At 43.4% G+C, this 26,083-nt stretch overlaps 1 protein-coding gene across 1 annotated transcript; it reads left to right on the top strand.

The window, feature by feature from the left end:
• Positions 1-15,010: 15,010 nt before the first annotated feature.
• On the top strand, positions 15,011-24,687 carry LOC125533239. Its single transcript, XM_048696960.1, has 4 exons — positions 15,011-16,488; positions 23,736-24,038; positions 24,086-24,334; positions 24,645-24,687. Exons 1-4 carry the CDS (start codon positions 15,011-15,013, stop codon positions 24,685-24,687), a joined length of 2,073 nt encoding a protein of 690 aa, XP_048552917.1.
• Positions 24,688-26,083: the final 1,396 nt, after the last annotated feature.

Here is a 26,083-nt window from a genome sequence, read left to right as displayed (position 1 = left end):
CCTAGATCAGTAATGCTGACACCACACAGTACTCGAAGGATTTATAGCAGAGTAGCAATCACACACTTATTACATCGAGTGTCTCAAAAGAGAACTTATTACAATAAATATGGCTTAAGGCCATCTAATAACTATAACAGCGGAAGGCTTGGAAGATAAGTGAGTCCATCAACTCCAACGGCATCACTGAGTATAGAACCACGACCTAAAACTCCTTAGTCGTCGTCTGAAAAGTCTGCAACATTAACGTTGCAGCCCGAAAACGGGTCAGCACATGGAATATGCTGGCAAGGTAACACATAGAGAGTAATGGAATGCAACAGCTATACTATATGCATATTTGGCTGGTGGAAAGCTCTATGGTTACAGTTTTTGCGTAAAGCCAATTTTTCCCTACTTCAAAGGAATAAATTTAATTACTATCATGGTGGTTGTTAAACATTGAGAATGGTTGACAGCATTCTCAATCCCAATTAAAATAACATCATTAACCCAACAAAATTAACTTTAGAGTAACATGTTGAGATTCACATGATAATCCAGGTACTAGATACTCAAGATGTCCATAACCGGGGACACGGCTAACCATGATTAGTTTGTTACACTCTGCAGAGGTTTGCGCACTTTTCCCCACAAGACTCGATCGCCTCCATTTGGTTTCTCGCACTACAGGGTGTTTGAGAAGACGGATGACCGAGACATAGTCTTTCAGAAGCGCTAGCACCTTACGATCGGGTAAGACCGTACCACCTACATCCCCTACATCTGCTAGTCTACCACTGTAAGAGTTCGCACAACTTAGTCAACTATGCCAGAGCCCATAATGGCTTGTGGCTGCACACGTAAGTTTCTAGTATGAAAAATCTCATGATCCCTTTGAGCCTGGGTGGCGGTCCAAAATAAAAACAGGCAAGTCCTGGAAACCCCGGGTGCCTCAATCCACCCAGATGTGTGTTTAAGTTGCCACCTTAGATAAACCATTAATTATCAATCTCACATCTGTCATGGATTTCACTCACCCAATCCACGTCTACTAGCATAGCATGGCATAATAAGCAAACATAGAAGTAACTCCCAAAGGTTTGATAATAAACAGGTAATAGGTACTACCTCATCTACTTCCCATCCCACAATTTAATTAGATCCTAATCATGCAATGTGTGAGGATTGATCTAATGCAATAAAACTGGGTTGTAGAAAAAGGTATGATCAAAGTGTTACTTGCCTTGCTGATGATCCGCGAAACCTAGAGATTCGAAGTAACAGGCGGCGCACTCCGGGTATTCTATCGCAGACAAACAACAAGCATACAATAAGTACTCATCTAATGCACATGTAAAACTCGAATAGAAGATCTAACCAGAAAGTTCAACTTAAGAACCCTGGTTTGCAAAAAGAATCAAATCGAACGAAGCAAAAGAAATCAAACGGCGAAAGAAAACAACTTCGTTCTAGTAATCTGGATCTAGGGCAAATTTTTACAGTAGAAAAAACATGTTTAAGTTGATTATTCGGAAAGAGGGTTTCGAGACGAAACTCCAGGCGCTTGAATCGCCTGATTCCGATAAACGAGCGAAAAGTTATACTAAAACGAAAATCGGATCAGAAATCACGATCAGAAAATAACCGCGGAAAAATCCGATGAAAAAGAAAAACGATGAACAAATTTTTTTTTAACAGCACGGAAAACAAGGCGGCGGCGAACCTCGGGCGGCGCGCTGCTCCGGCGAGTCGGTGGCGGGGCGGCGGCGGCGGCGGGCGGCGGCGGCGGCGGCTGGGGCGGCTGGCTAGGGTTAGGGTTTCGGGGCTGGCGGCTGGGCTCTCTCTCTCTCGGGCCGGGTCGGCGGCTTATAAAGCCTCGGCCGGCGGTGTCCTGGCCGAGTACGGCCCAAAGTCGGTTCCGCATTTTTTTTTTAAATTCCGCTCGGAAGAAAATTAAAAAGAAATAATAAACGGACTCCAAAAATCACGAAATAAATTTTCCCGGGTTTCTAAAATCAAGCCCGATAAAGTGAACATTTATCTGGGCCCAAACTACAACTTTGAAAAACACACATTTTTCCAAAATTCAAATAAAAATACCGAAAAACTCCGAAATAAATCTTATTTGATTTTTTATTAAATCCTCAATATTTCTATATTTTGGGAAAGTCATTTTATTCCCTCTCTCATATTTTTGTAATAGAAATAATTGATGATAAAATAAATAAAATCAAATGATCCTGTTTACATAATTTGAGAAAACTCAAATATGTAAATAACGAAATCCCCAACTCTCTCCGTGGGTCCTTGAGTTGCTTAGGATTTTCTAGGATCAAAACCAAAAGCAAAATAAAATATGATATGCATGATGATCTAATGTATAACATTCCAAATTGAAAATTTGGGATGTTACATCTACTCTCTTGTAATGGATTGAGTTTTCCCTTTGAAGTTATCTTATCGGATTGAGTCTTTAAGGATTTGAGAACACTGTATGTATGTCTTGCCGTGCTTATCTGTGGTGACAATGGGATATCACGTGATCCACTTGATGTATGTTTTGGTGATCAACTTGCGGGTTCCGCCCATGAACCTATGCATAGGGGTTGGCACACGTTTTCGTCTTGACTCTCCGGTAGAATCTTTGGGGCACTCTTTGAAGTTCTTTGTGTTGGTTTGAATAGATGAATCTGAGATTGTGTGATGCATATCGTATAATCATACCCACAGATACTTGAGGTGACATTGGAGTATCTAGGTGACATTAGGGTTTTGGTTGATTTGTGTCTTAAGGTGTTATTCTAGTACGAACTCTAGGATAGATTGAATGGAAAGAATAGCTTCGTGTTATTTTACTATGGACTCTTAAATAGATTGATCAGAAAGGATAACTTTGAGGTGGTTTCATACCCTACCATAATCTCTTCGTTTGTTCTCCGCTATTAGTGACTTTGGAGTGACTATTTGTTGCATGTTGAGGGATAGTTATATGATCCAATTATGTTATTATTGTTGGGAGAACTTGCACTAGTGAAAGTATGAACCCTAGGCCTTGTTTCCTAGCATTGCAATACCGTTTACGATCACTTTTATCATTAGTTACCTTGCTTTTTTATATTTTCAGATTACAAAAACAATTATCTACTATCCATATTGCACTTGTATCACCATCTCTTCGCCAAACTAGTGCACCTATACAATTTACCATTGTATTGGGTGTGTTGGGGACACAAGAGACTCTTTGTTATTTGGTTGCAGGGTTGTTTGAGAGAGACCATCTTCATCCTACGCCTCCCACAGATTGATAAACCTTAGGTCATCCACTTGAGGGAAATTTTCTACTGTCCTACAAACCTCCGCACTTGGAGGCCCAACAACATCTACAAGAAGAAGGTTGTGAAGTAGACATCAAGCTCTTTTCTGGCGCTGTTGCCGGGGAGGTGAGTGCTTGAAGGTATATATTTAGATCTTGCAATCGAATCTTTTTGTTTCTTGTTTTATCACTAGTTTAGTTTATAAAATAAAACTACAAAAAATGGAATTGAGTTTGCCTCATACGCTTCATCTTTTTAATATCTTTCGTGAGAATGATGGAAAGGAAAATTGTGCTCAAGTGCTAGAAGAGGAAGTCTATAAAATGTTTGGCACTAAATCTTTGAATGATGAGCATGATTGCAATGTTATTAGTATGAACTCTTTGAATATCCATAGTACTAATGATGATTGCACTAGTCATGATGAGAATGTCTCTTATAAGCATGTCGATTTTTGTGGAGTGCATAGAGTTTGCAAGTACACACCAATTAGGGAAGATAGATTTTGCAAGAGGCATAAGTACTTAGAAACTAAACGGTTGCAAGAAAGGCTAGATGTTTGTGCTGAAAATTTAAATTTTCTTAGCCGTACTTGTGAACTTTGCAATGAATGTGGTCATTTAACCATCCGATGCAAATTGTTTCATGATCTAATCGTTTCCAAAAATTGTGATGACTTGATTTCCCTTGCACATCATAATGAACTTAGTTTGCTTATGGGTTATTAAGAAATGAAATGTATAACTAACTATCTTCCAGTATTTGCCCGTGATAAACTTCTTGATTTTGATCTAGAGGAAATTTATATGTATTGTGCGGTGAATTGTATTGAAAATCCTTATATTGCAAATTACATAAAAAAGAAAACAAATAGAAGATGAAGAGAATACTAATGAAAGGGAAGAGACTTCCCAATATCCTCCTATTATTTCTTATGATGAATCAGGTAACGAGGAGGAGCCTTCTATTCAACCAATCTCATTAATAAGGAGCTCCAAAAATAGGGTTGAACCCACACATGATGTGAAGAAAAAGAAAAGAAAAGACGGAGAAGAAAATGTAGAAAGGTATCTCTACCAAATAATGTTGCTCCTATTACTCATTGTGATGATGATAATTGCTATACTATTGGTGCTATCCATACTATTAATGATGAGAGTGATTATGCTTATGATATGAAAAGGCCCAAGCTTGGGGATGCTATGTTTGATGAGAATGACATTTTTGAGAATATATTTGCTGCAATTAATGTTTGTCCCAAGCTTGGTGATGCTACGTTTAATGAAGATGATATTTTTAGCCTCCCAAGTTTTGATATGCAAATTTGTTATGATGATAGCATGCCTCCTACTTATGATGATTATATTGATGAAAGTGGGTTTGGAAGAGTGTCAACTTTAGGAAGTAGTAATCCCACTATTTTGAAGGATGTTGAATCTTATTGTGATAATTAGGAAAGTAGATTTGGAGAGGTCATGACATTATTTAGTAATGATTCCACTATCCTGGAAGAGGTTTCAATCGATTATGATGAGAACAAAGTTGCTACCTATGATGATTATTGTGATAATACATATGCTATAAAAAGTAGAGACGATTATATTTATAAAACTTGTCATGATTACGATTACCCTTTTTCTGAACATTACTCCTTTAATGTGGAAACAATTTATAGTATTCAAGTCTGTTATGATACTCCCACTATTCCAATTGAGAAGAATTTTGCTTATGTAGAGAGTAGTAAATTTTCTATGCTTGTAGATCATGAAAAGAATGTTTTATGTGATAGTTATATTGTTTAATTCATTCATGATGCTACTGAAAATTATTATGAGGGAGGAACATATTCTTGTAGGAATTGCAATAATATCAAGTTTCCTCTCTATGTGCTGAAAATCTTGAAGTTATCCTTGTTTTACCTTCCTATGCAAGTTGATTCTTGTTCCCACAAGTTGTTTGCTCACAAAATCCCTATGAATAGGAAGTGGGTTAGAATTAAATGTGCTAGTCATATTCTTCATGATGCTCTCTGTTACAATTCTTATCTTTATGTGAGCATCGTTGAAATCATCAAGCCTAGCTAGGGGCGTTAAACGATAGCGCTTGTTGGGAGGCAACCCAATTTTATTTATGTTCCTTGATTTTTGTTAATGTTTAGTAATAAATAATCTATCTAGTCTCTGGTTATATGTGGTTTTATGTTTTAATTAGTGTTTTTGCCAAGTAGAACCTTTGGGAAGACTTGCGGAAAGTCTTTGCAATCTTGCTGTAAAAAAACAGAAACTTTAGCGCTCACGAGAATTGCTGCCATCTTTTACTGGAGAGTGATATTTAGTTAATTATTTTTTCAGAAGATTAATAGATAAATTCCTCAAGTCCAGCAATTTATTTTAGAATTTGTGGAGTGACAGAGTAGTCGAAACCTACAGATTACTACAGACTGTTCTGTTTTTGACAGATTCTGTTTTCATTGTGTTGTTTGCTTATTTTGATGAATTTATGAGTAGTCTCGGAGGGTATGAACCATAGAGAAGTTGGAATACAGTAGATATTACACCAATATGAATTTAGAATGAGTTCACAACATTACCTAAGTGGTGATTTATTTTCTTATACTAACGGAGCTTACGAGTTCTCTGTTAAGTTTTGTGTTGTGAAGTTTTCAAGTTTTGGGTGAAGATTCGATGGACTATGGAAAAAGGAGTGGAAAGAGCCTAAGCTTGGGGATGCCCAAGGCACCCCAAGGTAATATTCAAGGACAACCAAAAGCCTAAGCTTGGGGATGCCCCGGAAGGCATCCCCTCTTTCGTCTTCGTTCATCGGTAACTTTACTTGGAGCTATATTTTTATTCACCACATGATATGTGTTTTTCTTGGAGCATCATTTTATTTTATTTTGTTTTGCTTGCTGATTGCATAAAATACCAAGACCTGAAATTCTTAAATGTTAGAGAGTCTTCACATAGTTGCATAATTATTCAACTACACATTGATCTTCACTTATATCTTTCGGAGTAGTTTGTCATTTGCTCTAGTGCTTCACTTAGATCCTTTTAGAGCACGACAATGGTTTTATTTTGAAGAAATAGATGAACTCTCATGCTTCACTTATATTATTTTGAGAGTCTTTAGAACAGCATGGTAGTTTCCTTTGGTTATGAAACTAGTCCTAATATGATGGGCATCCAAGAGGGGTATAATAAAAACTTTCATATAAAGTGCTTTGAATACTGTGAGAAGTTTGATACTTGATGATTGTTTTGAGATACGAAGATGGTAATATTAGAGTCGTGCTAACTGAGTAATTGTGAATTTGAGAAATATGTGTGTTGAAGTTTGCAAGTACCATAGCATACACGTATGGTAAACGTTGTGTAACAAATTTGAAACATGAGGTGTTATTTGATTGTCTTCCTTATGAGTGGCGGCCAGGGAAGAGCGATGGTCTTTTCCTACCAATCTATCCCCCTAGGAGCATGCGCGTAATACTTGGTTTTTGATAACTTGTAGATTTTTGCAATAAGTATGTGAGTTCTTTATGACTAATGTTGAGTCCATGGATTATACACACTTTCACTTTTCCATCATTGCTAGCCTCTTCGTTACCGTGCATTGCCCTTTCTCACCTTGAGAGTTGGTGCAAACTTTGCAGGTTCATCCAAACCCCGTGATATGATACGCTCTGTCACACATAAACCTCCTTATATCTTCCTCAAAACAGCCACCATACCTACCTATTATGGCATTTCCATAGCCATTCCGAGATATATTGCCATGCAACTTTCCACCGTTCCCTTCATCATGACACACATCATCATTGTCATATTACCTTGCATGATCATGTAGTTGACATCGTATTTGTGGCAAGGCCACCATGCATAATTTATCATACATGCCACTCTTGATTCATTGCCCATCCCGGTACACCACCGGAGGCATTCATATAGAGTCATACTTTTTTCTAGTATCGAGTTGTAATCTTTGAGTTGTAAATAAATAGAAGTGTGATGATCATCATTAATAGAGCATTTTCCCAAAAAAAGGCCAAATAAAAAAAGAAGAAAGGCCAAATAAAAAATAAAAAATAAAAGGGACAATGCTACTATACTTTTTTCCACACTTGTGCTTCAAAGTAGCACCATGATCTTCATGATAGAGAGTCTCTTGTTTTGTCACTTTCATATACTAGTGGGAAATTTTCATTATAGAACTTGGCTTGTATATTCCAACAATGGGCTTCCTCAAATGCCCTAGGTCTTCGTGAGCAAGCAAGTTGGATGCACACCCACTTAGTTTCTTTTGTTGAGCTTTCATACATTTATAGCTCTAGTGCATCCGTTGCATGGCAATCCCTACTCCTTGCATTGACATCAATTGATGGGCATCTCCCCAGCCCATTGATTAGCCGCGTCGATGTGAGACTTTCTCCTTTTTTTGTCTTCTCCACATAGCCCCCACCATCATATTCTATTCCACCCATAGTGCTATATCCATGCATGGCTCACGCTCATGTATTGCGTGGAAGTTAAAAGAAAGTTTGAGATTACTAAAGTGTGAAACAATTGCTTGGCTTGTCATCAGGGTTGTGCATGATGAGAGCATTCTTGTGTGATGAAAATGGAGCATGACCAAACTATATGATTCTGTAGGGATGACCATTCTTTTGCCATGTTATTTTGAGAAGACATAATTGCTTAGTTAGTATGCTTGAAGTATTATTATTTTTATGTCAATATTAAAATTTTGTCTTGAATCTTATGGATCTGAATATTCTTGCCACAATAAAGAAAATTACATTGATAATATGTTAGGTAGCATTCCACATCAAAAATTCTGTTTTTATCATTTACCTACTCGAGGACGAGCAGGAATTAAGCTTTGGGATGCTGATACGTCTCCAATGTATCTATAATTTTTGATTGTTCCATGCTATTATATTATCATCCTTGGATGTTTTATATGCATTAATATGCTATTTTATATGATTTTTGGGACTAACCTATTAACCTAGAGCCTAGTGCCAGTTTCTGTTTTTTCCTTGTTTTAGAGTATCGCAGAAAAGGAAAATCAAACGGAGTCCAATTAACCTGAAACTTCATGGAACTTATTTTTGGACTAGAAGAAGCCCACGGAGTATCGAAGATGGACCAGAAGAGTCCCGGGCTGCCCACGAGGGTGGGGGCGCGCCCACCCCCCTGGGCACTCCCCCTGCCTCGTGGACAGCCCGGAGATCCACCGACGTACTTCTTCCTCCTATATATATCCATATACCCTAAAAACTTCGGGGAGCAGAATAGATCGGGAGTTCCGCCGCTAGAAGCCTCCGTAGCCACCGAAAACCAATCTAGACCCGTTCCGGCACCCTACCGGAAGGGGGAATCCCTCTCCGGTGGCCATCTTCATCATCCCGACGCTCTCCATGATGAGGAGGGAGTAGTTTACCCTCGGGGCTGAGGGTATGTACCAGTAGCTAAGTGTTTGATCTCTCTCTCTCTCTCTCGTGTTCTTGAGGTGGTACGATCTTGATGTATCGCGAGCTTTGCTATTATAGTTGGATCTTATTATGTTTCCCCCCTCTGCTCTCTTGTAATGGATTGAATTTTCCCTTTGAAGTTATCTTATCGGATTGAGTCTTTAAGGATTTCAGAACACTTGATGTATGTCTTGCCGTGCTTATCTGTGGTGACAATGGGATATCACGTGATCCACTTGATGTATGTTTTGGTGATCAACTTGCGCGTTCCGCCCATGAACCTATGCATAGGGGTTGGCACACGTTTTCGTCTTAACTCTTCGGTAGAATCTTTGGGGCACTCTTTGAAGTTCTTTGTGTTGGTTTGAATAGATGAATCTGAGATTGTGTGATGCATATCATATAATCATACCCACAGATACTTGATGTGACATTGGAGTATCTAGGTGACATTAGAGTTTTGGTTGGTTTGTGTCTTAAGGTGTTATTCTAGTATGAACTCTAGGATAGATTGAACGGAAAGAATAGCTTCGTGTTATTTTACTACAGACTCTTAAACAGATCGATCAGAAAGGATAACTTTGAGGTGGTTTCGTACCCTACCATAATCTCTTCGTTCGTTCTCCGCTATTAGTGACTTTGGAGTGACTCTTTGTTTCATGTTGAGGGATAGTTATATGATCCAATTATGTTATTATTGTTGAGAGAACTTGCACTAGTGAAAGTATGAACCCTAGGCCTTGTTTCCTAGCATTGCAATACCATTTACGCTCACTTTTATCATTAGTTACCTTGCTGTTTTTATATTTTCAGATTACAAAAACCATTATCTACTATCCATATTGCACTTGTATCACCATCTCTTTGCCGAACTAGTGCACCTATACAATTTACCATTGTATTGGGTGTGTTGGGGACACAAGAGACTCTTTGTTATTTGGTTGCAGGTTTGTTTGAGAGAGACCATCTTCATCCTACGCCTCCCACGGATTGATAAACCTTAGGTCATCCACTTGAGGGAAATTTGCTACTATCCTACCAACCTCTGCACTTGGAGGCCCAACAACGTCTACAAGAAGAAGGTTGTGTAGTAGACATCACCCATCCGTTCGACTCCAGAACCTCTCATCGCCTCGGTTGGCTGCCATGGCCGCCGCGGCCTCCCTCCTAAATTAGCTCGAGCCCGAGCCTCCATCTCCCTCTTTCCACCTCCAGAAGAGTTCCTTAACCCCGGCGAACCCCTCCCGAACCCTGCCTCTCCTTTCCCTCCACCATAGACCCGACTCCATCTTCACCATCGCCGCTGTCCGTCTCTGGAGTCGGAGCACTGCTCCCTCTGCTGCTTCTCGGCGGGAAAGAACCCTCCAGGCGGATGCAGCTCTTCTTCATGGTCACTCCGGTGGCCGGAGTGTCACCGGAGGTGGCCGGTGGTGTCGGGACGGCCGCCGGCGCCGCTCCCCTCCCTTTGCTCTGTCGGGCGTCGATGGAGAAGGATGACACCGCCCCGCCAGCTGTCCAGTGGAGCCCCAGGCCCCACATGTTGGTCTTTGAGACGTTGACATGGTCCGGTCCACATGGATAAGTGGCAGGCCCCGCCTGTAAGTCTCATGCCCTGACCCGAGCTGCTGACGTGGATAAGTGAAAGCGTATTCTTCGGAATACGTTTTCCTCCACCGAAAGCGCACTTTCTGTCTTGTTCAGCCACGAATACGTATTCAGTTCAGTTAAAGCGTATTTTTCTAATTGCACTTTCTGTTTTTCTGTCCAGGCCTTGTTTGAAAATATTTTCATTACAGATGGGTCCCTGGCAGTCAAACACTCATATCTTTTAACCCGTAGCTCCAAATGAGGTGATTCCAAAGCCTACTTCTTCGTCTCATCGAGATCTTTCTGTTGGTAACATTTTCACTAGGTGGTCCCATAGTGAAAATGAACATTTTTCCCTTGCTTCTAATCAGCCTCTTCGAGAGAGAATGTTTTCCGGCGATTCTTTCCGCGAGCTTCTCGCATGTCTTTCCGGTGATTTCTTCCACCACAGGCAAGCCACAACAACCGCTTGCATGATAGTCATGCAGTAGCCATGGTTTTCAACTGGAATGTTTGACAAATGTTTGCTTGTTTTGTTACGGTTGTCGTTGTTTCGGTGATGCTTAGAGATATGTGTTCACTTTCAAGCTATGCTCTTCTGCATCTTGTTATCTTGCACTTATTACTAGTATTATTATTATATGTCATGCTTGGTAGTAGTAGCAGTGTGTTCTTTCGGATGCATGTTTACGACCTGTTATCTAGTGTCGTAGCTATGCATGTTACTTTGTATCTAGTTGGTTATATGCTTACTTGGTAGTATTCTGGATGAGTTCTTGCATGGTATTTATTTATGATGCTAGTGGTCATGGCATGCTCAAGTGTAATGTTATGCTCATCAGTTTGCCATGCTCATTTGGTTAATGTTTCATTATGGTTATGCTCGATGATTATGTTGCACTTCCCTGCTTATCTTGATATCATGCTCATGCATTGTAGTTGCATCATGTTATTTTAATATGACTCGTCATATTTGCATTGAAGTTTAACCAGATTAAATTGAACTTGAACAACTGTTGGTTGAGTCATGGTGCCACCATATCGAGCTGACCAGTGCAACCACACTTGACTTTTTTGGAGGATCCTAACTGGGTCTATTGTCGTGCCTCTCGCCGGTGCCTCCCACGAGGGAAGGTTATGGGCACACGCTACCCTGATCAGGTAGGCGGACATAAGCCTTGTGTGCCTGTAGTTGTTGTAGCCGGCTTGTCCCTGTTTTGGACCGTTTTTGTTTTGCCACGACAGTGGCCGTTGGTGCCTTTGGTAGGCACGGGGCCACCCAGGACTTAGCCCAGTGGGGAGTGAGTCGGAGTGGCCGGGAGAGTGTCATGGTAGTAGGACGGTTTTCTCAGAACGCCGTTGGTCCACCCGAATGGGAGTGCGAGGCCATGGGTTCCGTGGTGTGGGTAGTGGGTACAGTGCGCTACCTCTGTAGAGTGCATACTAAATCTATCAATAGCCGCGCCCGTGGATAAGGGCCCAGTTCATAGTTGGTCACACTATGGGTCAATAGTAATAATAATGATGTTCTTAATAACAACCCTGGTTCGAGGATGAGATAAGTTGGTTATGTGATCCGTGAATGATCATCGTTTGGTTACGAGGTAACCCGTTGAGCCCAGAGTGGTTCCTTTTGTGATCCGTGAATGATCACCGTGGTATCGAGGATACCGAGTTGTTTGATATTCGTGATGTTGTGCGAGAATCATGAGTAAAGATCAAGCTCCTTGTGGTCATTTAATGATTACTACGGTATTGTTTATACCAAGCTTGATTTGATCCTGAGATGATCGTGTGATGTCCGAGGTTGGTAAGTGATGCATGTGATGGTTACGAGGTAACCCGAGGAGAATAAGTGGTGCATATGGTGTCATCGTGTTGCATGCTAGTATCATCAGATTTATATGTTCATGCCATGCTCATATTGTTGTAGCTGTATCAGATTCATTTTGTTCATGCCATGCTATCCTGATGATCTCATAATAATTCCTGCTTAACCTGTAATTGCCATGCTGTTGTTTGTCTTGAATGCTTCTGGTTATTATGAGCTTGCAAATACATTCATTGTACTGACCTGGCGTGTCATGCCAGTTTGCAGGTCATGTCGGATTTGATTGCTTGTTTGTCGTGGATTCCTTGTTTGCGAGCTAGGATAAGCGTTCCAGCCAGAGTCCCTGCGGAGCGGAGTTCATCACCGTTGTCGCTGTTCCGCTGCATCGTGTTGTTCTGCTGCTTGCATAGAGCAACCGTGACAGGCGTGGTGTCGCCGTGCTGATGTAATCCCTTTGTACCCATATAGATTGTAATAAATAGCTGATTTGTTCTATGCTAAGCAGTGCCGTATTCCAGAAGACTTCTCCTTGATCTCTGGGCTAGAATACGGGGTGTTCCGGTTTCTCTGAGCCAGGGTGCCACACCTAGGAGACCAATAGTGTTGCTCATCGATTAGTTAGGGTTTTGTTCAATGATAAAATATCCTACAATGACGAGCCCATAATTCTATTTTGGGCAACCTTGAGAATGATTAGTTGTGATCAATAAAGCATGTCATGGTAGCCTTGTTTTAGCAAACACGTTACATCTAATAATATGCATGGATCATCTAGGTCTAAAAATGGAGTTGAGGAGGGGGAGGCATGCGCCCTCGATCGGCCTTCCTTCCTTCCTTCACCAGCGTGGTGGGTGGGGGGAGAAGAGTGACTTTCTCTCTCTTATCCAACTTCCGCAATCGACAATGAACCCTATGGAGATCTCTTGCAAGAATTAATCCAATCTATACAATTTGATGTGGCGTCCTGTCGATTCGATAGGTCCCGGCCGTTGTCATCCTAGCTAGCTATCTGCATGCATGCATGGATCCTCTGCCGGATATATATCCCTTGACAAGCTTGCAGATTGGGTAAATCAATTGAATTCCACTAGCTTGTGAAGGAATCCAATCGATGGATTGGGTGATGCATGTAATTGAATTACACATTGCTCAGATGTATGCATGCCGCAGGGACATGCAGTCTTACATCTCCCGGGCGTTCCTCTATTTTGCACCGGTGAGCAAGAAGGTGCTTATTCTGGTGGACAACCAGCCATGGATGACCAGCAAGCAGTCCAGATCCGCAAGGCTATGGCAGTTCATGATCACAAAGGTACCCCTATCCTATATGGTACTCACATGCATCTTTTTGGTTTATTATTACAGTATATATTAGGTGCATGCATTACTCTTACTTAATTGGTTGATTCTGCATATATTAACCTCTCTGACCCGATAACAACGTATGGTAGGCATGGTTTTGGGTACCGGGCGGAATATTCGGATACCGTCCGGTATCCGCATTTCTCGCCACCCCACGAGAACCATATGTACCAAGCGATTTTTTTTTATTTTTTTGAATTTAAGCTCTGATAGTTAGATTAGATATGTTAGGAACTTAAAGAGAACATCTACCCTGCCGCGGCGCAATGGTTAACGTGGACTTATTAACTATAGTCCTGTGGTATTTGTTTTTTTACACAATTTTTAGGATAAAAAGGAAGATGATGTAGAAATAAAGGAGGCCGGCGAGTTTTGATAGCAACCTGCAAGCAACAGAAGCACATATACGAACTAACCACTACGCCAGTTGGTCGCTGTTATAAATATTGAGCCCAGAGCTTATCTATAGAAGATAAAAAAAATTGAATTCAAATTTCATCCGAAATTTTTCCGGGATTTTCTGGTAACTGAGAATTCCAGTGCCCCGCGAGAAAAAACATGCACTCGGGATCCAAATCCTTGATGGTAGGCGTATCATCATTATATATATGAAGAAAGAGAGACTCGCTCGTGGTATCATATATATCATAGCCTCTAATTCAAGAAAGAAAGAAAAATTAATTTGATTGATCTCATGCATGCATGTGTTCTTCTCCCAATGGATATGATCCTACAAAAATAATACTCTAAGTGATGTTGTCTAAAATATAACCCCAATCCCAATGGTATGTACTCCCTCCGTTTCGTTATGTAAGGTGTATTATTTTCGGCACGGTGACCAAGGCACGGAATTATAGACATGTTAGAACTAAATTACCCTTGGCAAATTATTGATTAGTGGTAAGTAAATCAATTAGTCCAGGAAATTAAGAGATGCATGCAATCAACAGAGAGATACTTTCCTTCTTTTGCTACAAAGAGAGATACAGACAATCAGGAGAGAGATACATTCCATTTTTCTGGAGGGCTAACAAAGGAATTATGAGGAATTAGAAGAAATGCACCTTACATTCTGAAATTTTATCAAAAAACAAATGCACCTTATATAAAGAAACGGAGGGAGTACTATGTAATGTATCCATGGGGGAGATATATAGTATGATGTGCATTTTTGATATACAAAGGATGGAGCAATTAGTGTGTCTCTTGTTAATCCATGTTTGCCTATTAATTTCTCAAAGAAAGCAAGATAGATAGATATATGTATGTATGTATGTATGTATGTATGTATGTATGTATGTATGTATGTATGTTATAAACGGAGAGAAATTTGAAGCTAACAAACTGAAAGAAAGTTGGACATGATGATCACACTTAAAAGCTTTAGCTCGCATCCGGCAATTGATGCAGTACAGGATGTCTCCCTTCGTGAATTCGAGGAGTGGCACCGACACGGCGGCGATGGCGATGGCGAGCTCGGGCACAGAGAAAAGAAAAATAACGGCGGCGATGCGAAGGTGGCTGGCGGTGGCGAACTCGACCCCGGCGCTGCTCCACGGGTTCCTGGTGTTCGAGGTGTCATGGCGGGACGTGCACGGCATCAACTACTACAACGACCTGCTCACTGACACGTCCCTCGCCCTGGAGGCGCGCTACCTCAACAAGTGGGAGTTTTACAGCGCCGAGCAGGCCGCCGGGTGCGCGTCTGAGTGGTTCCTCGGCCGCGCCTCCGAGACGCACTCCCTCCGAGGGTACCTCCTCCACTATCACCACCACCATCATCGTCCTCGTCCTCGTCACCATCATCGCTCCTCCTCCGCGGCGTCCGCCGGAGAAGAGGAACACGCTCGCGACGACGTTATGAATACGATGGCGGCCAGCAGCAGCGGCGACGAGAGGTGCACGCCCACGTTGAGGAGGAGGATGAGCTGGCGGAGCAGGGCTAGGAGGAAGAACCTACAGCAGCAGCAACACACCGATCGCGACGAGGAGGAGGAGGAGGAGAAGGAGCATGATGATGAAGGGCGGGTTCCCATGCATATGCATATGCAGCAGTATAGGTACAGCGACACCCTGCTCCTGTTTCGGTCCCGGGACGCGGCACTGCCGTTCAAGCTCCGGCAGATCATCACGTCGGACATCCGGCTGCTCACGCTGCTCGAGTCTGGGCTGCCGTCGTGGGTCATCTTCCTGCAGTCGTACCCGGTGCTGTGCCACATGTACCGGCCCTGGATGCGGCCCCTGGCGCGGAGCCTCTACGTCATGGCCTCCCTCGTCACCGTCATCATCGGCTTCTACGACCTGTACAAGAACGTGCCACTGCTCAAGTCGGCGGCGGCGCGCATCTGCGGCCCGCTCTTCGAGTGGATCGAGACGTGGGACATGGTCACCCGCATCCAGTACCTGGGCACCATCCTCTTCCTCCGCAACCTGCGCAAGTTCATGCAGGGGCTGCTCGCGCTCCTGCACGCCGCCAGGGCACTGCTCCGTGTTATGCTCGCTCCATTGGCCGACCTAGGCTTGTGTCAGCTGCTTGCCACACTGGTTGTCCTAGCCTCACACGTGTGGCGCCTGGTGGTCGACCTGGCAGAGGTGGTGTGGGCGCCGTTCGACGTCGTGCTCGACTGCGTCGCCGGATTGGTCACAACCTTGTGGCCGGTGCTCAAGGTGGTGGTGTTGCCGGCGAGGTTTGCGGTGGCGGTCGCAGCGTGCGCGGGGTCCGTCTTGTCCAATAGCTACAACTTCTTCAAGGACATCTGGGAGACTCTGAGTAGCATCTTCGAGCTCAACCACATGTCGGAGGCGCAACAAAGCGCCTTCGACATGACCACGCTCAAGACGCTATGGAATGACCTCTTCTCGCAGATCTTCCGGGCCATCAGGGGCATCCTCAATGGCATCCTTGTCTTCTTCTACGCCTGCAACAGGCACAGGCTCAGGTATATATGTACCAACATACTCCTAGCTACCTACCTGATTAATTCCATGCATCAACTAATTAATTCATTCGATTACATTAATACCATCAACTGACATGCACTATATATGGGTGCGTGTAGCATCTACAATCACGCACAAACAAGGTTGCGACATATGCTTCGTGTCACTAGATTGGCGCCAAAGCAACATGCATCATGCCACTGCAACTCCACCAAGCACCCAAACCATGAGGTATCTATTAGTTTTGCTTATCCTCTATCATTGTTGGTTTCGTCTTTATCTTTTGACAATGCATGCAACCGAATGCAGGATGCGCCCGTCGAATGTGATGTATGCAAGTGACCAATCGTAGATACACTCTTGCATCAAGTGAGAGCCAACCACAAGTTGTATCACTAGATGGGTGTCGTTTGTTTTTTGAAAGGGCGCCCGATTTTGTGTACATAGGATTGTCAAACTTTTTTTTCCTTTTCGAGTAAGGGTTTGTATCAAGTAGATCTAAAGAAAACATGTTCAATTGATTCCCCCTTCCATCTTTGGATTACTAAGGAGGTGCCCATTGGATGTGTGTATGTCGATTCAATGGAGGCGAGACGCGAAAAGAGTGACTAAATCATATGCAAAATCTAAACGAAAGATGCCATCATCCAGGCTTAAACGATGACCCTCTTCATTTTCATACGATCTATAATTCAAGAGGCGAGAGACTTTTCATGCATGGTGCAAAAGAGTGGACCAAACAACATAGTACCAATTGTCGGTGTCAAAACCGGCCTATCTTGGGTAGGGGGTCCCAAACAGCGCGTCTGAGGATCGAGGATAACAAGGGACAAGTGGCACATGATGTTTACCCAGATTCGGGCCCTCTTAATGGAGGTAAAACCCTACGTCCAGCTTTATTGTATTTGATGAGTATAGGGGTTACAAGAGTTGATCTACCTCGAGATCGTAATGCCTAAATACTAGCTTGTAGACTATGAGAATTCCGATAGCCTCTACAGACTAAACCCTCCGGTTTATATACACACCGGCGGGACCTAGGGTTGTACAGAGTCGGTTTGCAAGGAAAGGAAATAACATACCCGGACACCAATCTTGCCGTCCACGCATAGGGGAGTCCTACCCGGACACAGGGGGGAAGTCTTCTGTTTGTATCTTCATGGCCCATCAGTCCGACCCATATAAAAAAGCCCGGTCACCCGAGGACCCATTAATCCAGGACTCCCTCAATAGCCCCTGAACCAGTCTTCGATGACGATGTGTTTGGCACGCGGATTGTCTTCGGCATTGCAAGGCGGGTTCCTTCTTAAGATAAGTCCCTACACAAGGGATTTGATCCGGCTCTGCATAACTGTTACAACCCTTAGCCATGAAGCTAAAGTATCTAGACAAAACAATGTCTCTTTGCTGACAACTTTTTCGGCGAAACGTCACATCTGGCTCTTTAACATTTCGAACCATTTTCATACCCGCGTTTCGCGTTTCGAGGCATAGCCTCCATTGGCATGTCTTGTCAAAACAGAGATCGTGCCCGCTCATTACGGGATTCCAATTAATACGGTTTCGGGTTATCACGCCCAATATGCGACTCTATCCTAAAGGAACTCGAAGGTCCCACCAAGGATAGAAGCGCATATTGGAGATGCTTTTGGAAGGTGGATATCATTACATCGTACCATTACATAATAGTTGGGGATACATACAAGGCATACAAATGCCACAAGAATACATCACACATCATACATGAGAACAACATCTGACTACGGATAAAACACAAACAGAAACTCAAACGACATCCATCCTGCTAGCCCAGGCTGCCGACCATGAACCTAACCCAAGATCGACGACGAAGAAGAAGAACTCCAAGACAAGTAAACATCGCTCTCACATCATGATCATCGCATTACCTGTACCTGCAACTGGTGTTGTAGTAATCTGTGAGCCACGAGGACTCAGCAATCCCATTACCATGGGTATCAAGACTAGCAAAGCTTAATGGGTATGGAGTGCATAAGTGGTGAGGTTGCAGCAAGCGACTAAGCATAATATGGTGGCTAACTTACTCGTACAAGAATAAGATGAGAAACTACGCAACGGTCGCCAACTAGTAATGATCAAGAAGTGATCCCGAACTACTTACTTTCAAACATAACCCAACCGTGTTCTCCTCTCAAACTTCCCCGAAAAGAGACAGTCACGGTTACACATGCGGTTGGTGTATCTTAGTTGAGTTTACTTCAAGTTCACTACAACCAGATATTAACAAATTACCATCTGTCACATAACCGCGGGCACGGCTTTCAAAAGTTTAAACCATGCAGGGGTGTCCCAACTTAGCCCATGACAAGCTCACGATCCGCGGAGACAATTCTCCATCGCGGGACCCTTCATTCAGACTCGAAATCCCGGTGCACAAGACATTTCGACAATGATAAAAAAAGTCCAACAAGACCTCCCGGCGTGCCGACACCCTGATAGTAGCCGCGTGTATCTCGTCTCAGGCCACGTCCGGATGGGACATCCTACGAGTAAAACCAGCCATCGATTTTCCCCGAGGTGGCCCCGCAGTCTACCCGTTTGGGACCAACACCATCAGCACTGGCCCCTCCCTCTATTATGTTGAAAGAATCCTCGGGGACGCGACCCCCTATGAAAATTAACTAATTATCAGGTTTAGTTATTATGTTGGGCAAATGGTAAAACCAATGTTGGGCCTTGCTGGAAGAGTTTTATTCAAAGCGAACTGTCAAGAGGGCCCCATACCCCTCACTGTGTTAGGGACGCAAAATCAAGGAACATAACACCGGTATGACAAAAACTAGGGTGGCAAGAGTGGAATAAAACACTAGGCGTAAGGCCGAGCCTTCCACCCTTTACCAAGTATATATGTGCATTAATTAAATAGAAGATATTGTGCTATCCCATGACATCCATGTACCAACATGGAACAACCAGCAACTGCACCTGCAACTAGCAATGCTATAAGAGGGGCTGAGCAAAGCGGTAACATAGCCAAACAACAGTTTTCTACAAAGGGTAAAAAAGGTTAGAGGCTATCATGGCAATTTGGGAGGCTTGATAAACAAGTGGTAGGTAGCGTGACATAGCGATAGCATCGAGGCAACTAGCATAGCAAAGATAGTAGTGAGATCCAATTTGACGGTCATCTTGCCTGAAATCCCGCTAGGAAGAAGAACGAGTGCATGAAGAAGATGAAGTCACATAGTCGAACGAATCCTCACAATCGGAATGAAACAGGAACTATCGAGAAGAAGCACAACCGGAAAGAAGCAAACAACATGGTAAACACACAACACATAAACATGACATGATGCTCAACCAAGTATGATGCATGTCCGGTTTAATGAAACATGGCATGGCAAAGTGCAACAAACAACACTACAAGTTAAGTGGAGCTCAATATGCAACTTGTTACATATTGGCGAAACACCACATTCAATTATTTAGTTCACTCTCGTTTATGTACCCAACCATATTAAATGTTGTTAAACATGGCAAGAGGGTGAAGCATAAATAAACTAACTATTTAGGCAAGTTTAAATGAGGCCGGAAACAACAAACAACAATTCCAGAAAATCCTCATATGCAAATTTTCTAGTTCACACTGTTCTTCCCTAAGCCATATTTTAGAGTTGTTAAACATGCAAAGTAGTGTCACCATGTTAATCTATGCTTTTTTCTAACCCATTTACATATAAAGTTTATTTAATTCGGAGCTACGGTTATTTAGATATTAAATAAATCATTTTAGCATGCCATTTGAGAAAATTTAATCAAACAACATTTTAGACATTTTAAACATAGATGAAAGCAGCATATTATGAAACTGGATGAAATTCTAAGCATTTTACATGTTTAAAACATTTTAATATGATGCATGGTTTGTGAGTTAGGATATGCATGAACACTAGGGACTAATCTGCAGAACTACCAACTCGGGATAATTAGCTAAAATCGTCCAGCGGAAAAAACATGCGTTGGGCCAAAACTGAAAGGTGCACTAGGGCGGCTGGGCTGCTCACCATGGGCCATTTCCTGGCTGGAAGCAAAGGAGGAGAAGGGCCGGCCCAGGGGACGGAGTTGACCGGTCCACCCGCGCTGGGACAGGGTCAACACGGGCGAGCGAGGCAGAGGTTGCGGGCATGGACGTACCTGCCTCGCTCGATGCAGACAAACAAGTGAAAGAGGCCGAAGGGAACGACGAGGGGCGGTGGCCCTCCGGATCTGGCTGGCGCGAGCATAGACGGCCACGCGACGAGAGGAGGTGCTGGAGCCTCGAGGTCTAGGTGGTTCGGGCGTCCATGGACTCCTAGAGCTCTTGTTCGTCCTAAAGAAATAGAGAGGCCGCAAGGTGAGGAAGCGAGAAGAACTGGGAGGAGAAGGAAATAGAAAGAGAGGAGGAAGAGAAACAGGGCACGAGAATCTGGTCCGGCGGGACCTGCTGGAGCTACCGTCGGCGGGGATGGCGCAGAACGGTTGGAACCGAGCAAGGCGGCTTGGACTTGGCGGTAGCAGGCGTGGGGAGGCAGCGACAAGGTCAACACGAGGCCGTCAGGGACTTGGCACTCTGGTCATCGCTGAGGACGACGAGGAAGCGAGGTGGCAGTGGCGTAGAAGAGGTCCGGCCCAACGAACACAGGCCAGCTAGGGCCGGGAATGGCGGGCTTGCACGGCGGCGCCATGGGGGCTGCTACCTGGAGAAAGAACGACAAAGAGAATTGAGAGAGAGATCGAGAGGAAGGAAAAGGAGCAGGGTCGACGCTCATGTGCTGGGTGCGCCGGCGACGTGGTTGGCCAGACGGAGGCGAGGACGCGGGGTCATACGTCTCCAACGTATCTATAATTTCTGGTTGCTTCATGCTATTATCTTATCCATCGAGGATGTTTTATATGCATTTATATGCTATTTTATATGATTTTTGGGACTAACTTATTAACCTAGAGCCAAGTGCCAGTTTCTGATTTTTCCTTGTCTTTGAGCATCGCAGAAAAGGAAAACCAAACGGAGTCTAATTGACATGAAATTTCACAAAGATTAACCAGAAGAAGCCCAGGGAGTATCGGAGATGGGCCAGAAGAGTCACAAGGCGCCCACGAGGGTGGGGGCGCGCCCCCCTACCTCGTGGCCACCTCGGGGACCCCCTAACTTGTTCTCGACTCCAACACCTCTTATATATACCCAAACTTCCAGAAAGAAACCTAGATCGGGAGTTCCGCCACCGCAAGCCTCTGTAGCCACCGAAAACCAATCTAGACCCATTCCGGCACCCCGCCGGAGGGGGGAATCCCTCTCCGGTGGCCATCTTCATTATCCCGGCAATCTCCATGAGTAGAGGGAGTAGTTCACCCTCGAGGCTGAGGGTATGTACCAGTAGCTATGTGTTTGATCTCTCTCTCTCTCTCTCGTGATCTTGATTCGGCACGATCTTGATGTATCGCGAGCTTTTTTATTATATTTGGATCTTATGATGTTTCTCCCCCTCTACTCTCTTGTAATGGACTGAGTTTTCCCTTTGAAGTTATCTTATCCGATTAAGTCTTTAAGGATTTGAGAACACTTGATGTATGTCTTGCGTGGGATACCCATGGTGACAATGGGGTATTCTATTGATTCACTTGTTGTATGTTTTTGTGATCAACTTGCGGGTTCTGTGACCTTGGGAATCTATGCATAGGGGTTGGCACATGTTTTTGTCTTGACTCTCCGGTAGAAACTTTGGGGCACTCTTTGAAGTTCTTTGTGTTTGTTGAATAGATGAATCTGAGATTGTGTGATGCATACCGCACAATCATACCCACGGATACTTGAGGTGACATTGGAGTATCTAGGTGACATTAGGATATTGGCTGATTTGTGTCTTAAGGTGTCATTCTAGTACGAACAATTGGATTGATTGAACGGAAAGAATAGCTTCGTGTTATTTTACTACGGACTCTTGAATAGATCGATCGGAAAGGATAACCTTGAGGTGGTTTCGTACCCTAAAATAATCTCTTCGTTTGTTATCCGCTATTAGTGACTTTGGAGTGACTCTTTGTTGCATGCTGAGGGATACTTATACGATCCAATTATGTTATTATTGTTGAGAGAACTTGCACTAGTGAAAGTATGAACCCTAGGCGTTGTTTCCTAGCATTGTCGTACCACATGTGCTCACTTTTACCATTAGTTACCTTTCTGTTTTTATATTTTCAGATTACAAAAACCTATGTCTACCATCCATATTGCACTTGTATCACCATCTCTTCACCGAACTAGTGCACCTATACAATTTACCATTGTATTGGGTGTGTTGGGACACAAGAGACTCTTTGTTATTTGGTTGCAGGGTTGTTTGAGAGAGACCATCTTCATCCTACGCCTCCCACAGATTGGTAAACCTTAGGTCATCCACTTGAGGGAAATTTGCTATTATCCTACAAACCTCTGCACTTGGAGGCCCAACAACGTCTACAAGAAGAAGGTTGTGTAGTAGACATCAAGCTCTTTTCTGGCGCCGTTGCCGGGGAGGTTAGCGCTTGAGGGTATATCTTTAGATCTTGCAATAGAATCTTTTAGTTTCTTGTTTTATCACTAGTTTAGTCTATAAAAGGAAACTACAAAAAAATGCAATTAAGGTTGCCTCATATGCTTCATCTTTTTAATATCTTTCGTGAAAATAAGGATTCCGATAATTGTGCCAAAGTGTTAGAAGAAGAATGTATTAAAATGTTTGGCACTAAATCTTTGGATGATGAGCATGATTGCAATGTTGTTAGTATGAATTCTTTGAATATCCATGATGCTAATGATATGCAAAGCCACAAGCTTGGGGATGCTATGTTTGATGAAGATGATATTTTTTGTCCCCCAAGTTTTTGTGAGCAAATTTATTTTGATGATAGCATTCCTCCTATTTATTATGATTATATTGATGAAAGTGGGTTTGGAAGAGTGTAAAATTTAGGAAGTAATGATCCAACTATTTTGTATGGTGCTGAATCTTATTGTGATAATTATTAAAGTGGGTTTGGAGAGGTCAGGACTTTAGTTAATGTTAATCCCACTATTTTGGAAGAGTGTCAACTTTGCATACATGTGGATCGTGTTAAGAATATGTTTTGTGATAGCTATATTGTTGAATTTGCTTATGATCCTACATGTAATTATTATGAGGGAGGAACATATGCTTGTAGGAATTGCAATAATATCAAGTTTCCTCTCTATGTGTTGAAAATCTTGAAGATGTAGGAATTGCAATAATATCCTGGCGGTGCGCATCTGTGGCCCGCTCTGCGAGTGGATCAAGACGTGGGACATGGTCACCCGCATCCAGTACCTGGGCACCATCCTCTTCCTCTGCAACCTGCGCAAGTTCATGCAGGGGCTGCTCGCGCTCCTGCACGCCGCCAGGGCACTGCTCCGTGTTATGCTCGCTCCATTGGCCGACCTAGGCTTGTGTCAGCTGCTTGCCACACTAGTTGTCCTAGCCTCACACGTCTGGCGCCTGGTGGTCGACCTGGCAGAGGTGGTGTGGGCGCCGGATTGGTCACAACCTTGTGGCCGGTGCTCAAGGTGGTGGTGTTGCCGGCAAGGTTTGCGGTGGCGGTCGCAGCGTGCGCGGGGTCCGTCTTGTCCAATAGCTACAACTTCTTCAAGGACATCTGGGAGACTCTGAGTAGCATCTTCGAGCTCAACCACATGTCGGAGGCGCAACAAAGCGCCTTCGACATGACCATCAAGACGCTATGGAATGACCTCTTCTCGCAGATCTTCCGGGCCATCAGGGGCATCCTCAATGGCATCCTTGTCTTCTTCTATGCCTGCAACAGGCACAGGCTCAGGTATATATGTACCAACATACTCCTAGCTACCTACCTGATTAATTCCATGCATCAACTAATTAATTCATTCGATTACATTAATACCATCAACTGACATGCACTATATATGGGTGTGTGTAGCATCTACAATCACGCACAAACAAGGTTGCGACATATGCTTCGTGTCACTAGATTGGCGCCAAAGCAACATGCATCATGCCACTGCAACTCCACCAAGCACCCAAACCATGAGGCATCTATTAGTTTTGCTTATCCTCTATCATTGTTGGTTTCGTCTTTATCTTTTGACAATGCATGCAACCGAATGCAGGATGCGCCCGTCGAATGTGACGTATGCAAGTGACCAATCATAGATACACTCTTGCAGCAAGTGAGAGCGAACCACAAGTTGTATCACTAGATGGGTGTCGTTTGTTTTTTGAAAGGGCGCCCGATTTTGTGTACATAGGATTGTCAAACTTTTTCTTTTCTTTTCGAGTAAGGGTTTGTATCAAGTAGATCTAAAGAAAACATGTTCAATTGATTCCCCCTTCCATCTTTGGATTACTAAGGAGGTGCCCATTGGATATGTGTATGTCGGTTCAATGGAGGCGAGACACGAAAAGAGTGACTAAATCATATGCAAAATCTAAACAAAAGATGCCATCATCCAGGCTTAAACGACGACCCTCTTCATTTTCATACGATCTATAATTCAAGAGGCGAGAGACTTTGCATGCATGGTGCAGAAGAGTGGACGAAACAACATAGTACCAATTGTCGGTGTCAAAACCGGCCTATCTTGGGTAGGGGGTCCCAAACAGCGCGTCTGAGGATCGAGGATAACAAGGGACAAGTGGCACATGATGTTTACCCAGATTCGGTCCCTCTTAATGGAGGTAAAACCCTACGTCCAGCATGATTGTATTTGATGAGTATAGGGGTTACGAGAGTTGATCTACCTCGAGATCGTAATGCCTAAACCCTAGCTTCTAGACTATGAGAATTCCGATAGCCTCTACAGACTAAACCCTCCGGTTTATATACACACCAGAGGGACCTAGGGTTGTACAGAGTCGGTTTGCAAGGAAAGGAAATAACATACCCGGACACCAATCTTGCCGTCCACGCATAGGGGAGTCCTACCCGGACACAGGGGGGAAGTCTTCTGTTTGTATCTTCATGGCCCATCAGTCCGACCCATATAAAAAAGCCCGGTCACCCGAGGACCCATTAATCCAGGACTCCCTCAATAGCCCCTGAACTAGTCTTTGATGACGATGTGTTTGGCACGCGGATTGTCTTCAGCATTGCAAGGCGGGTTCCTTCTTAAGATAAGTCCCTACACAAAGGATTTGATCCGGCTCTGCATAACTGTTACAACCCTTAGCCATGAAGCTAAAGTATCTAGACAAAACAATGTCTCTTTGCTAACAACTTTTTCGGCGAAACGTCACATCTGGCTCTTTAACATTTCGAACCATTTCCATACCCGCGTTTCGCGTTTCGAGGCATAGCCTCCATTGGCATGTCTTGTCAAAACAGAGATCGTTCCCACTCATTACGGGATTCCGATTAATACAGTTTCGGGTTATCACGCCCAATATGCGACTCTATCCTAAAGGAACTCGAAGGCCCCACCAAGGATAGAAGCGCATGTTGGAGATGCTTTTGGAATGTGGATATCATTACATCGTACCATTACATAATAGTTGGGGATACATACAAGGCATACAAATGCCACAAGAATACATCACACATCATACATGA

The sequence above is a fragment of the Triticum urartu genome, chromosome 1 (assembly GCF_003073215.2).
Source record: "Triticum urartu cultivar G1812 chromosome 1, Tu2.1, whole genome shotgun sequence".
NCBI lineage: Eukaryota > Viridiplantae > Streptophyta > Magnoliopsida > Poales > Poaceae > Triticum > Triticum urartu.
Note: the sequence above shows the minus strand (reverse complement) of the source record. Positions and strands in the feature narration are given on the sequence as shown.